The following is a 14,779-nucleotide window of genomic DNA, read 5'->3' as shown; positions in this document are numbered from 1 at the left end:
CTCCTACAATCTCTAGAGGATGGAACAGGGTGGGAGCCCTAAAATACCTCCCTAATTTGATGTGACCCGATTCTGAGAAATCAGTCTGTGCAGAGTGCAGGCATACTGTAGGCTAGATTCACATAATGTATGTGTGGTGTGTCGGGCGGAGGTCTACTCCCAGAACTGTTGTGAGAATGCTGGGCGATCATGACTCAATAAAAAGAGAGAGAGCAGAGAGGAGAGTAGGAAGAGTGGAGCGTCCCAGCCCAGTGAGGCCTATTCTACTCCAGGGTGTCTGAGAGCTCTTGTGTTGTCAGTTCACATGTCACATAGAAACCTCCACTCTGTTGATGTGAGGCTGGGCTATTTCCCCCTCTATTTCCCTCTCTTTCCTTTGTTTCTCTTTCTCTATCTTTCTCTCTATCTTTCACTCTGTGTTTGTCTGTATCCCCCCCTCTCTCTCTCCCAATCCATTTATCTCTCTCTCTCTCTCTCTCTCTCTCTCTCTCTCTCTTATATATATATATCTCACACCCTATCTTTCTCTATTTCTCTGTCTCTGTCTCTCTCTGTCTCTCTCTCTGTCTCTGTCTCTCTCTGTCTCTCAGTCTCTGTCTCTGTCTCTCTCTGTCTCTCAGTCTCTGTCTCTGTCTCTCTCTGTCTCTCAGTCTCTCTCTCTCTCTCTCTCTCTCTGTCTCTGTCTTTCCCTCTGTCTCTCTCTGTCTTTCCCTCTCCCAGCCCTCCCTCCCTGCTCCCCGGCTCACCATTGTTGTGTTGGAAGTACCAGCGTTTTGACAGCTGTGCTTGGATCGCTGTGACAGCAGTCTGGAGGGAAGGGTGTGTATGTCTGCCTGAGTGAGTGTGTGTGAGGCAGGTTAGTGTTTTTTCCTCATTAATCTTGTTCTGGAAGCAGCTCTGAAGAGTGGTCACTCTACCGAGTTGTTCCAAATGTCAAATTTCAAAGTGTCAATTCAGATTTTTTTAAGGTTAGGCATTAAGTCTGAATGGTTAAGGTAAGGGTTCAGGTTTAGGAAAGGGTTGAATAAAATATCTAAAACAACTTTCTATCGCTGGATTCAAACGTTCAACCTTTGGAATCAGAGGTAGATGCTTACGCCAATCTGCCATCCCCGTCCACAATGCCCTTGCAAAACCGAAACCCACTTGATGGTAACAGCATTCATTGTTGCTCCTGGTGGCAGTTTCCACGTCCTATCTCAGACATGGATAGACGTCAAATAATGACTTGTATCACAAGTAACCTGGCTGGGTCACTAGCTGGCACAGCCACAAAGTCATAAAATCTGATTTTAAACCAAATCTTAACCCTAACTAACCTTAACCACACTGCTAACCTTAAATGGCCACCCAGACTATTTACATTGACAACACCCGCCCCCTTTGTTTTTACACTGCTGCTACTCGCTGTTTATTATCTATGCATAGTCACATTACCCCTACTTACATGTACAAATGACCTCAACTAACCTCTACCCCCACACATTGACTTGGTACCTGTTGGATAAGGGCTTGTTAGTAAGCAGTATTTGGCGCATGTGACAAATAACATTTGATTTAAATTTGATTTGAATGACTAACCCTGACCTTAAATTAAGACCAAAAAGCAAACCTTTGTTTTCATGCATTTTTACAATATGGCCAATTTTGACTTTGCAGCTGGCCCATCTAGCAGAAATCACTCAGTTTTGCCTCCAGGAACAGACCCAGACCCATCCAAATATGCGTCAACATGCGTGTGTGAGTGTGCTTTGAGGATTTGTTATGGATGTGAAGGCTTCTTCGGTCTACAATATCTGGGTACGCAAATGCGTGCCTGGCGTGTCTTTGATCTCTTCTTCTCTGTTCCCTGTGACTTTGAATGAACATGTCGTGTGTTGTATCTCGGGTTAGGCTGTTACAGTACAGCACAGTATATAGTAGTACATTTTGCCCTGATTTGTATTGCTGAGATGCAATCTGTCTGGGCATGGGAATAAAGCATCAGGTATGTGTATTGGGTGCTAGGCGGCTAGTGGCTTAGCCCTGCTGGGTCATGGGGAGCACGGCCAGGCCAGCCACATGAGGCTCAGCTGATTCAGCCGGCCACTCAACTCCACACACACATGGGGACAAACGCTCACTCAGGGCTCCGGGGATGTGGCAGGAGCTGGAGGGCTTGGAGGAGGACCATCACAACAACAAAGATGATGATAATGGATTGCGTTTATATAACGCCCCACTGGGCATCATATAAACACTGTTTCCCACTTCATTACAATGAAATTACATTAAACCAAAGTGGAATAGACGTTGAATCGACGTGCCCAGTTTTTACACAGGGCAAATTCAACTCATCCACTACCTGATAATGACGCTGACTGATGATAATGATTCTAGAGATGATAATGATAATAGAGAGTGTAAAAAAGTATACCTAATCGTGGGTAAGGCCTGCCGTGCATAACCATTATCACCACTCTCCCTCTCTCTCTCTCTCTCTCTCTCTCTCTCTCTCTCTCTCTCTCTCTCTCTCTCTCTCTCGAAGAGATGATGAGTATTTGTTACTGTATCTCCGACTCAACAACGTCACTGTCAACAATACCAGCCGCCTCCAGGCTGTGTTACGGTCATGCTATGGCACGTGTTGAGATATCTGGCTTATTGCACCGTGCCCCGTCAATGGCGTCCCAGCAGGGCCGTAAAACACACACACACACCTCCTAGAGGCCAGAGACTTTTATTGCAGGTGCTTTCCCTCCCGTATACTCACTAAACACTGGAATCTTATCAGCTGATTAGCGGTGGTCAGGAATATACAATAATGATTAAAGACAGGAGTGGCATTACCACAGTGTTGACTTGAATTCTAGTCAAGATGCTAAATTAATAAAATATCACATAATTGTTGTTCGGAATCCTTCCAACCACGTTGACCTGCGTTGACCTGGGATTTGAAAGTGAGAGTAAAACCAGGCCATAACCGCAGTCCAACCAAGTGTGTTTTTGTTTGGATCCTTCCCTGTTGTTTCAAGGACAGACATAAACATGTGGTAGTAGGAACCAGGAAGCGTTTCGTTTTTTTCCCCAAGCTTGTCTAAGAACCCCATAAAAAGCACAGGACATCCTGCAGTCATTTAATGACACGGCACACATTGTACTCAAATGAGTCAAATAAACACTCCTAGTCATGCCATCCAATAAACTGTGTCTACCTAAGAATCGCATTGTTTTGGATCTGAATGATTGTAGTACATAGAGGGATGCTGTTCAGGGTTGAAGGACACACATATTTGCAAGCAAAACCAAAATGTGACATATTTTGGAAAAGAGATATTTGACGTTCGCCATGATACTTAAAATTGCAAGTTAAAGTAGACAGTTAACCATAGCATTCGTACTGTAAAGCGTTTGGCTTGTTGTTAAAACTTTTTTGTCCGTTTTAGGGGCACTCAGATGTATTCTATGTAATCTCAATGAGTGCCAGAAAGGAAAAGCTAGTTAGAAGCTGTGTATCTAACCATAGTAATATGACTGGGTCTCTCCACACATATTATTGCGAGACAGTGTTATCTGTTATGCATCGCCATCATCTGGTTGAAATGGGTAGTTGATACTCTGGTGTCAGTTCTAAGCATTTGTTTTCAATGGCTTGTAATTGGTATTGAGACATAATGTACCAAGACATTAATGTGTGTTCCTTGGAATCAAACAAATAGTTGTCTGCCAAAAACAGCAAAACACCAAATTGGCTTAAAAGCCGTGTGAGTTCCACAGTAGAGCTCAAATTAGCATAAACAGATGTCTCACAAATCTTAACAGCGTGGCTGAAAAACATTTCTCTTAAAAGGAGAAGGTCAACATGTTGACATTGTTCTCTGACAATTACAACGTCTGTTTTTCATCAAGCATTGTTTACAGAAATGTCCCATCCATAACTGATTGAAATGTTATGGTCATAATTGATTTAAATGTTACGTTGCTTTCTTCAGAATATGGCAATAAAATAGTCCATGAAAATGCCATAGTTTCAGCTGGGTAATATAAGCTGTAAAAAACATGGACATCAACAATGCAACTCCATGCAAGAACAATACAGTCAGAAAGATCCAAATCCTACGCTGTATTACCGAGTAATAAAGTAAATAGCACTCCATGAATCAATGAATTGATATACTGTATCCGATGTGATTAACATTGACTATGATGTATATGGTGTTGCACCTCTCCTGGTTGCATACCAGTATTCACTTTAATTGTTGCTATAGAAACCCATATCCCTCTCTCTCTCTCTCTCTCTCTCTCTCTCTCTCTCCCCCTCCCTGTCTCTCTGTACCTCTATCTCGCTCCCTGTGCTCTGTCAGACCCTCCTGTGATTTAGGGAACCACATAAAGCCTCCTGGCTACTGTTATGGCCCAGATTACTCCGCTGCACTCACACTCACATGCTTTGGCTGCTGCTGTTGTCTGGGAGCACGGGGCAGGCCATGGTGTTTGCCTGCTCCAGCTGAGAGGAGACGACCCACTGGGGTTTTCCCATGATGATAACTAGACTGCTGCAGGCAGTGGAGGCAGTGGATCAGGGCCTAATGCTCCCACCCCTCCTCCATTCCCTTTCCCCTCCTCAAGTCATGATCCGGCCTGTAAATTAGTGAGAGACACAGAAAAAGTGAGAGAGAGAGAAAGAGAGAGAGAAATAGGGTTCCACTGATAGTGGCTGTTTGCATAGCCACTGCCGCTTCCTTTGATCACGTCGCTGTGGGGAGCGGGGGTCGTGTGTCACTGCCAAAGGTCAGCAATATATTACACTCCTAAAAGTGATTACTGAAATTCTTAAGTGAAACCATTCTGCTGCCAGGGTGTGCTGTAATCCCCGCAGCGTTGTCTGGGACGCATGAGGGCCTCTAAGGATCCCTCTGACCGGGCCGGCCGGCTTCAGCCTCTCTCTGGTGATTTTTATCAGCACAGAGAGAGAGAGAGAGAGAGAGAGCCCTAACATGGAAACATGAGGTATCCAGTTGCAATATCACGGAGTCAGAGAGGTAGTGTCAGGAAATAGAAAACGCACACACTTCAAAGGGCAGAGCAGCAGCAAATTAAGCTGGAGCATTGGACATGACAGTAAGTGCCCTTTACATCAGAAGCAGGGTAAACAATGTCTGGTTTATGTTTCTCTCCATAGCTCTGTTTTGTTGCACGGAGACCCCCCAGCTTTTCCATCTGCACCCTTCTATGCTGTAGGTAGTGTACTAAAATGGTTGAATGAAATGTTTTAGATTGAGTAAATCATTGATAATTGCATCAATCGAGTTGTAATGGAATGTACTGTAGCTAAACATTGCAATTTGCCACCCATGTGTACAGTACTAAAGCAATGGAACATCTGACTCATTTCATCCGTAATGTCCAGTTATAGGCTCCAATACAAGTTTTCCCAATCCATTAGGTGTAACAAGTAAAGCAACCTCACACAGGTTTTAACAATGAATAACCAATTTAGGCCTAGTCAGTTAGAATCGCTTATAAAAAGAGAAGTGATGCCTACATACCGCCTACTCATTTATTTGTGTGTGTTTATATTAGCGTTTATATTTATGACTGCACACCCCTGCATGCGTGTGTGTGTGTGTTTGTGTGTGTATACGTGTGCATGCGTGTTGTTGCACGTTTGCACTCATGATTGTGTGCGCGTGTGTGTGTGTGCCTGCATGCGTGTGCCTACATGTGTACGAGCACACCTGCCAACATAAGCTAAACAAGAATTATGTTGTCATGCTCTATGAAACTTTATACACATTTGCTGATCATTAGCTAAGATTGCTTTGTGTTAACTTTGGCAGACCTGGGTTTGGCTTTTAACATTGAAAGGGATGATGTATTTCCTCTTATTTAGTGTTTGCACTGGGCTACTGAGTGGGAAGAGAAAGCGAGAGGAGGTATGCCTGTGACTGGACTTGGCCATGCCAGGAATAACAGAGCGGACCTCGTTCCTTAGCCTCATTAGCGTGTGGAAAACGGTTCCCAGAAGACACAACAGGGTGTAAATACGGTTAAAAAGCCCTTCAGAATGCAGTTAACCCCATGCCAAGTTCTCCCTCTTTCCTTAGAGCCAGAATGGAAATGGCATTGAGCACGAGCATAGGCTCCAAAAGAGTTGTAACCCACGTTACACGTCTCATAAATTTAAGAGAAGGAATTCAAAGAGAATTTCATTGAGCATAGCATTCACACACGCTGATACTGTAGAAAGTCAACACCGTATAGGATCATGGGAGTTCGCAACTGTTGTTGACCTTTTGGTTCGGGGGATATCTACATTAGACTATTTCTTCCAGGACCTTTTCTGTGCTTACGATGCTTATGCAATACTAGTAAGCCTACCTTCCATTGAACAAAATAACAGGTCCAGCCCCCAATAAACATCCAGCCAACTTAACACAACTGTGGGAAGCATTGGAGTCAACATAGACCAGCATCCCAGCATCCCCATATTCAATATTAGGAAGGTGTTCCTAATGTTTGGTGTACTCAAGAGTAGGTAACACATTCTAAATCTATATTATAATCATTTTAACACACACACACTTACTTGTTTGACCATTTATGTAATCTGATTCAACAAATGTAATTACACAACTCACTGCATTGAAAAGTTATCCATTCTCAATCTATATAACTTCTACGATGGAGTATTGACATTACAGTTGTTAAATCAGATCACATAAATGGTAAAACAATGAAGTGCACGCGTGTTAAAATGATTATAATACATATTTTGGATTGACCAGCATACCTTTCTATTCCGTCATCCATGTTAAAATGAGTATTTAATTTCACAGTTCTCTTATGTGCTTTGCCTTGCTGTCATGTGTGGTTTTTTAATATATTTTTAAAATAATGTTACTGTCCCTCAGTTCTGTTTGTACTGTAAGAAATGTGTTTATGGCACTTACTTGCTGCCAAGTTAGACAAAAGACTACATTGTCCATAAGGGACTCAATATACAGGATCACACTTTTGGCTTAATTAACTATTGACTCAGCTGTTTCCATGCTGAAATGATATGATTCCAGTTACTGAACATATCTACACACCACACACACACACACACAGACTATTTTCCTTTGTCTTTTTGTCCTTTCTCTGCACAGCCACTGCTTGATATCTCCATCAGTGCAGATGATGTCATCCAAGCCTTGTGGCGCTCTCTGCTTTATGATTGGTTCCTCAGAGGCCGCAGACATCCCACACAGGACTCCACCAATTAGTATGCAGGACCTCTGAGTGGACTAATAGGCGCCATCTGGTGTTGTTTACCTTTGTCTTTACAGTTCAAGCTTTATGATCTAGCCTATGTCCTTCTTCATTTGAGAAGCCATTCAGATCTTTTCATCTGGTTACTGTTCAGTATCTTGGCCTCTTCAACAGCACTGTGTGGGTCCAGAGCATTGAGGGCAAGTTGAGAATGGAGTGAGAAAGTAAATAGAATCTGTATGAAAATAAATGCGTCATTCACCAGTAATTCTATGGGCAGCGCAGGGCCAGCTAGCGTGTTGAACCTTTTATATATTGGGGGCCCAGCGAGATTGCCCTGACGATAACATGGGGATTGATGTTGGCCATTAAAAGAGCCAGCTAGAGTTCTGGGCTCGGGGCTGGGGGGGTTACAGGCAGGCAGCCTCCTTCCCCTCCCCGGGCCAGCAGCACTGTATATCAGCATGTTGTCACCTGGGCTGATGTCACGGCAGGTCCTTGGGCAAAGAAAACACGCAGTCTGTCTTCAGTTGGTGACCAGTGCAAAGGCTCACTCACTACCTGGTAATGTGCTACTCATGCCAAGGGGTGCGCTGCACGGCTTCACAGCCATTCCGAATTAAATCTGTAGCCTATTTGCTATTCTTGGTCTGTAACAAGAGTAGTTTAAACAAAACAAAGTGATCTGAGTCATCGTGTGGAATTGACAAAACTATAAAGCTACAAAACAGATCAGAGCCTTACATGCTTATCTGTGAAAATACATTTTACAGATGTGACATGAAGTTTATACAGTTGTGTTCAGAGTAGGAAAGGCTTAAATAAATGGTCTATTGTATTTAAAGTAGCAGCTAGGAGATTGTGGAGAGGGGTCGTGACCCCGCTTTGTTACAGATTTTCTTTAACCATCACACCATGGTATAACTGGACTTGTCAACCCAAGGAGTCTCCCATATGAACACTTGCTCATTTCACACACTACACTCACAGGACCTTGGAACAATCTGAAAACCCTCTCTGTAAAAGCAATTTGTCCCTTGGTGCATCCACATGAGATATATCTCTCCCTGTGAACACTCGTGTTTATCTTTTCATAATCTCCCCCTCTCCATCCCAATCGCTCCCCCCTGTCAGGACCACTCTGTTATTCTAGGAAGTAAAGCAGCAGCAGGGTTGTCATTATGGGAACATGTACACTACCGTTCAAAAGTTTGGGGTCACTTAGAAATGCCTTTACTTTTGAAAGAAAAGCATATTTTTTTGTCCATTTAGATAACATCAAATTGATCCGAAATACAGTGTAGACATTGTTAGTATTGTAAATGACTATTGTAGCTGGAAACAGCAGATTTTTTACAGAATGTCTACATAGGCATACAGACGCCCATTATCAGCAACCATCACTCCTGTGTTCCAATGGCACGTTGTGTTAGCTAATCCAAGTACAAAGGACAAGTAGAGGACAGACGCCTCAACTGGCAGCTTCATTAAATAGTACCAGCAAAACACCAGTCTCAACATCAACAGTGAAGATGCGACTGGGATAATGGCCTTCTAAGCAGAGTTGCAAAGAAAGCTCCATATCTCAGATTGGCCAATAAAACAAAACAATTAAGATGGGCAAAAGAACAGGTTTTTCTGGTCCAGTAATGTTGATGATCCTGACAGTTTGAATCATAATGACAATGAACAGAGTAGCCTTTCTTCTGGAGGGGAAAAACAAATGTCCATATTGCATCATTGCGTTTACTTGAAATAGCTAGCTAGAACAAAGTGTTAATAAGAAATTCATTCAAAAAGATTAAAAGCAATACAAATAAGTTCTCCAGTAGGCATCTAGACAAACTCTGCCTGGATGACCAGCATCCTGGAGTCGCCACTTCACTGTTGACGTCGAGACTGGTGTTTTGCACTTATTATGTAAGGAAGCTGCCAGTTGAGGACTTGTGAGGTGTCTGTTTCTCAAACTAGACACTCTAATGTACTTGTCCTCTTGCTCAGTTGTGCACCGGAGGCCTCCCACTCTTTATATTCTGGTTAGAGCCAGTTTGTGCTGTTCTGTGGAGTAGTACACAGCATTATATGAGATCTTCAGTATGAGATCTTCAGTTTATTGGCAATTGCTCACATGCAATTGCCTTCATTTCTCAGAACAAGAAAAGACACGGGTTTCAGAAGAAAGTGATTTGTTTCTGGCCATTTTGAGCCTGTAATCGAACCCACAAATGCTGATGCTCCAGATACTCAACTAGTCTAAAGGCCAGTTTTATTGCTTCTTTAATCAGGACAACAGTTTTCAGCTGTGCTAGCATAAATGCAGAAAGGTTTTCTAATGATCAATTAGCCTTTTAAAATGATAAACTTGGATTGGCTAACACAACGTGCCATTGGAACACAGGAGTGATGGTTGCTGATAATGGGCCTCTGTATGCCCATGTGATATTACATAAAAAAAACAGCCAATTTCCAGCTACAATAGTCATTTACAATATTAACAATGTCTACACTGTATTTCTGATAAATTTGATGTTATTCTAATGGACAGTATATGTGCTTTTCTTTTAAAAACAAGGACATTTCTAAGTGACCCCAAACATTTGAACGGTAGTGTATGTTTGTTTATTAGCATTCAATGCACCACTTGTAGTGCATTTCAGGTTACTATGGTAAATTGCTCATACAGCTCCATATCTTGAGTTTAAGTAAATTAATTATTTGTGCATATTCTTTTACAGTACCTCTAGTATTAGATTAACTACAGGCCAGATACTCAATTGAGTATCTGAGTATTAAATAGGTTAATCTACACAGACCGCCTTTTACACGGTCTAAAAGAGTGTCATTGCAAGCCTTTTTTCAAAAACAAAACATTGCTTCGAACTTCTTACAAAACCTAGAACCAGCTTTATTACAACCCCTCTCAAAAGCCTTTCTCTAATGACAAACCAACTAAAAATAAGACAATCCACAGAACAAAAGTCATTGTAAAAACAGCATAGCATGTTATGTATTCTAATACAATGTATAGTTATTGACAAGTTGAATCGTTGCATCATGTAAAGAACTGCATGATGTAAAGAACTTAAAAATCAGACATTGAACAAAGCAATTGAATAAGTCTAAATCATGATGGAAGATTGGGTCACATAACGAATAATAACAGCATGATGGTGAAAAGAAAACAAGCTCTCTACAACAAATCTGATACCAAAAGGGTTTACAAAAAGATCACGCTGGTTCAATTATGTGGCATGCTGAGCTAGGAAGGCTCTTATCCTCTGCAGCAGCTCCTTCTTCACGCTGTCAGGCACCAGAACTGAGGGGGAAATAAAGACACAGTATTCGGGTTCGGGTTATGATAGTAGTGTCGATGAACTTCATGGGAGTTAATGAACAGAGGGATGAGAAAAAAGATACCATATACACAACAACAAAAAGGCCTAAATACCTCTTCCTTTAGGGGTGATTTCTACCACAAGGTCCTCGACAGTCACATGCTCCAAGCCCTTTTCTTTGATGACATCTGCAAAACAGTTACTTGATGAGTGGCATGATGGTTACACCATGTTTTACAGTGTCAGAGGTGTCATGCTCAAAGGGTGCACATGTCCCCTCAAATTTGTTCTGTTTAAAATATTGTTGATCTCTGTAATACTACTAGCCACCTAGCCATTTATGAAGTTGGCTTTAGCTAGCAGATATATTCCCAATCTCATAACTAGCTGCCAAGAAGCCATTTCAGGCTATCAATGAAGTTAAGAGTAACTAGTGTGTCTAACTATCTTAGATGGTATGAATCCTGGCAAGGTTGGTAGACTTTAGAAAAGCAAGCAATTACAAGATGTACTGAATAAGACTCAGATTCCTTTAAATATTTTACCCAGAATTTACCGAGTAGCATAACCAGTTTATTAAAATTTGAAAACAGCAGTCAGGATGATACAGACAGATCAACGGGTATGCCTAGATGTGCAGAGAAATATCAATATAATTATTAAATAAAACTACATGTAATGATTATGGCTAGATTGATGGAAAAGGGTGTTTCAGGTGTTTGAAAAATGAAAAATTCTGCCATTTACGCGGCTACCTCCGTACCACCACCCCAGTCATCCTCACGTACGTTCGGGCCCTTTGGATTTTTATGGTGCATGATGGCTCTGAGTAATAGTCATGATTCCCATTAGCCACATTTCATGACATCCCCACCACACATGATAGTAACTCTTTACCTTTGCAATGAGCTTTCAGCTGATCCCTCCATCCACATTCAGTGAGTTTAGCTCTGAGCAACTCCTTCAATCTGTGGATCAACCAACATAAGCAAGAAAAGTGACCACCAGTGACCATAGAGTTGATGGGACTTCTAACAATGATTAAATATACATTTGTGAAATGTTCTTACCGCTCTCGTTCACCCATCTCAGTTAACTTCTGATTAATTGTTGCTCTCATCTTGGAATCTTTGCTCATATTCTTTTAACTGAAAAAGTGAGATTCAGAATGAGTTGATGTTGTGGCATTAGGTAGCTAACGTTATCGTTCACTACTCAACTGCTGCGGCAGGGATCAGTTTAATAGTTAACGTTAGCTAGCTACTCTAACAGTCTACAAACAAGGTGGACAGCCGTCTATCATGAAACAATCTATGTTTGGGCTGTAGCTAACATTAAATCACTCATATTTAGAACAAGCTAAGAGCAGCATAAATCATTGCTAGGCTTTGTTTGCTAGCTATATGCTAACTGCTGACAAGCTAACGCATTTTTGGCACTAGCCAGCGTAACAAGCTAATTCACTATCTGATAATAAGCTACGCTATGTAGTGTGTGAGATTTTTACGTCTTTGATAGCTATTATCAATGACGTAAAAATCTCACACTTACCCAAAACGTTCGATGATATTTGCATGCTGTTGCACACAGTGCCAATACAATTATAACTGGCGGAGATAGTTAGCCACAGCTAATTGTTGTGTCCCACAATGAATAAGGACCCCAGGAAACCGTTGATACCAGAAAAGGTTCCTATGTTTTAATGATGTACTATCGTTATGCCACTAGGTGGAAGCGTTAATCAACAACACAGATTACAACAACTGTTGCAGGGTGATAACGTTACATACAGTTAAAGTCGGAAGTTTACATATACCTTAGCAAAATACATTTAAACTCAGGTTTTCACAATTCCTGACATTTAATCAGAGTAAAAATTCCCTGTCTTGGGTCAGTTAGGATCACCATTTTATTTTAAGAATGTGAAATGTCAGAATAATAGTAGGAATAATAATTTCTTTCAGCTTTCATTTCTTGCTTCACATTCCCAGTGGGTCAGAAGTTTACATACACTCAATTAGTATTTGGTTAGCACTGCCTTTAAATTGTTTAACTTGGGTCAAACGTTTCAGGTGGCCTTCCACAAGCTTCCCACAATAAATTGGCTGAATTTTGGCCCATTCCTCCTGACAGAGCTGGTGTAACTGAGTCAGGTTTGTAGGCCTCCTTGCTCGCACACGCTTTTTCAGTTCTGCCCACCAATTTTCTGTATGCTTGGGGTCAGGGCTTTGTGATTGCCACCCCAATACCTTGACTTTGTTGCCCTTCAGCCATTTTGCCACAACTTTGGAAGTATGCTTGGGGTCATTATCCATTTGGAAGACCCATTTGCAACCAAGCATTAACTTCCTGACTGATGTCTTGAGATGATGCTTCAATATATCCACATAATTTTCCTACCTCATGATGCTATCTATTTTGTGAAGTGCACCAATCCCTCCTGCAGCAAAGCACCCCCACAACATGATGCTGCCACCCCCGTGCTTCACGGTTGGGATGGGATTCTTTGGCTTGCAAGCCCCCCCCCCCCTTTTCATCCAAACATAACGATGGTCATTTTGGCCAAACAGTTGTATTTTTGTTTCATCAAACCAGAGGACATTTCTCCAAAAAGTACCATCTTTGTCCCCATGTGCAGTTGCAAGGTAGTAGGGCTTTTTTATAGCGGTTTTGTAGCAGTGGCTTCTCCCTTGCTGAGCAGCCTTTCAGGTTAGGTCGATATAAGACTTGTTTTACTGTGGATATAGATACTTTTGGACATGTTTCCTACTGCATCTTTACAAGGTCCTTTGCCATTGTTATGGGACTGATTTGCACTTTTCACACCAATGTTTATCTCTAGGAGACAGACGCGTCTCCTTCCTGAGCGTTATGGCAGCTACATGGTCCCATGGTGTTTATACTTGCATACTATTGTTTGTACAGATGAATGTGGCGTTTGGAAATTGTTTCCAAGGATGAACCAGACTTGTGGAGGTCTACAAAAAAGATTCTGAGGTCTTGGCTGATTTCTTTAGATTTTCCCATGATGTCAAGCAAAGAGGCATTGAGTTGACTCAAATTATGCAAATTAGCCTATCAGAAGCTTCTAAAGCCAGGACATCATTTTCTGGAATTTTTCAAGCGGACCCACTGGAATTGTGATACAGTGAATTATAAGTGAAATAATCTGTCTGTAAACAATTGTTGGAAAAATTTCTTGTGTCATGCACAAAGCTGAATGTCCTAACCGACTTGTCAAAACCATAGTTTGTTAACAAGACATTTTTGGAGTGGTTGAAAAACAAGTTTTAAAGACTCCAATCTAAGTGTAAACTTCCGACTTCAACTGTAGATGAGATCAGTGGATTTTTCTGTTCTTACAATGCCTCTTATTGTACATATGACCAAGAAATGCTGTTTTTGGCAAGTATTAGATTTTTAATAATATTTGGTAAGAAGAATAACACTGAATCTGCTTTAAGACTATTTTTATTAAATCATGAAATTCCATAGTTGAATGCACTGATCGTCAGTTTGGATAATACATACTGCTAAATGACAAATGTAAAAATACAAATATTATGACATCAGTTTAGACGTCAGGTGTTCTGTTTCTTTTTAGCTGTCTAAAAATCTACTTTTATCAAATTGTAGTGCTGTCAAAGATACTGTATTTCAGTTTCCAATCTCTGGTGTTAATGGTGTTGGTAATATTACCTTATTTTGGGACATTTTAGCCTAACAATCTCTATGCCCCACCTGTAAAATCTTCATAATTGTATGGAAAACAATTAGCTAAAGAAACCACATATTATAACAATGTTAAACCAACAGTAACCTTGTGAAGAAGTTCTGACCTTATGGTATAATGGGTAAGTTATTGATTTGACAGTCGCTAGGCCAGGGTTCAAGCCCTGGTCGGGGGTACCCCTTGAATTTGCTACACTGATGTCAGAAGTATGTATTAACTGAAGACGATGTGGGCTATGAAACTACGTAAAACCATTAATTTCCTATGGAAGAAGTAAACTGGTCAGGAGGACCGTTGAACGATGCAAGCATGGGTGAGGAACATGAACATGGTGGGACCAAAGTTGGGGAGAGGTCAACTTCATATGCAAATACTCTATGCTATGTCGCGGTGCTATTGCCCAATTGAAGCTCACTGTAGCACCAGCTCCTACTGGATTGGCTGTTGATACCGAGCATGCCTGCCAACACCTACACGA

At 41.4% G+C, this 14,779-nt stretch overlaps 1 protein-coding gene across 1 annotated transcript; it reads right to left on the bottom strand.

The window, feature by feature from the left end:
* Nucleotides 1-10,114: 10,114 nt before the first annotated feature.
* On the bottom strand, nucleotides 10,115-12,232 carry LOC135522473 (transcription and mRNA export factor ENY2-2). The gene is made up of 5 exons (XM_064948767.1): nucleotides 12,120-12,232; nucleotides 11,639-11,716; nucleotides 11,466-11,536; nucleotides 10,682-10,756; nucleotides 10,115-10,549 (listed from the first exon to the last, which is right to left on the bottom strand). The coding sequence occupies exons 2-5, from the start codon at nucleotides 11,704-11,706 to the stop codon at nucleotides 10,476-10,478; spliced, it is 288 nt and encodes a 95-aa protein (XP_064804839.1). The 5' UTR covers nucleotides 11,707-11,716; nucleotides 12,120-12,232; the 3' UTR covers nucleotides 10,115-10,475.
* Between the last annotated feature and the right edge of the window lie 2,547 nt (nucleotides 12,233-14,779).

Source organism: Oncorhynchus masou, chromosome 30 (assembly GCF_036934945.1).
Source record: "Oncorhynchus masou masou isolate Uvic2021 chromosome 30, UVic_Omas_1.1, whole genome shotgun sequence".
NCBI classification, from domain to species: domain Eukaryota; kingdom Metazoa; phylum Chordata; class Actinopteri; order Salmoniformes; family Salmonidae; genus Oncorhynchus; species Oncorhynchus masou.
This window is presented reverse-complemented; position numbering and strand designations above follow the sequence as displayed.

Excerpts from the sequence above, each read along its gene's own strand:
- LOC135522473 (XM_064948767.1), bottom strand. The coding sequence starts at position 11,706 with ATGAGCAAAGATTCCAAGATGAGAGCAACAATTAATCAGAAGTTAACT. Across the intron at positions 11,537-11,638 it reads GAGATGGGTGAACGAGAGCG|ATTGAAGGAGTTGCTCAGAG; the intron begins GTAAGAACATTT and ends GTTGATCCACAG. Across the intron at positions 10,550-10,681 it reads AATCACCCCTAAAGGAAGAG|TTCTGGTGCCTGACAGCGTG; the intron begins GTATTTAGGCCT and ends TTTCCCCCTCAG.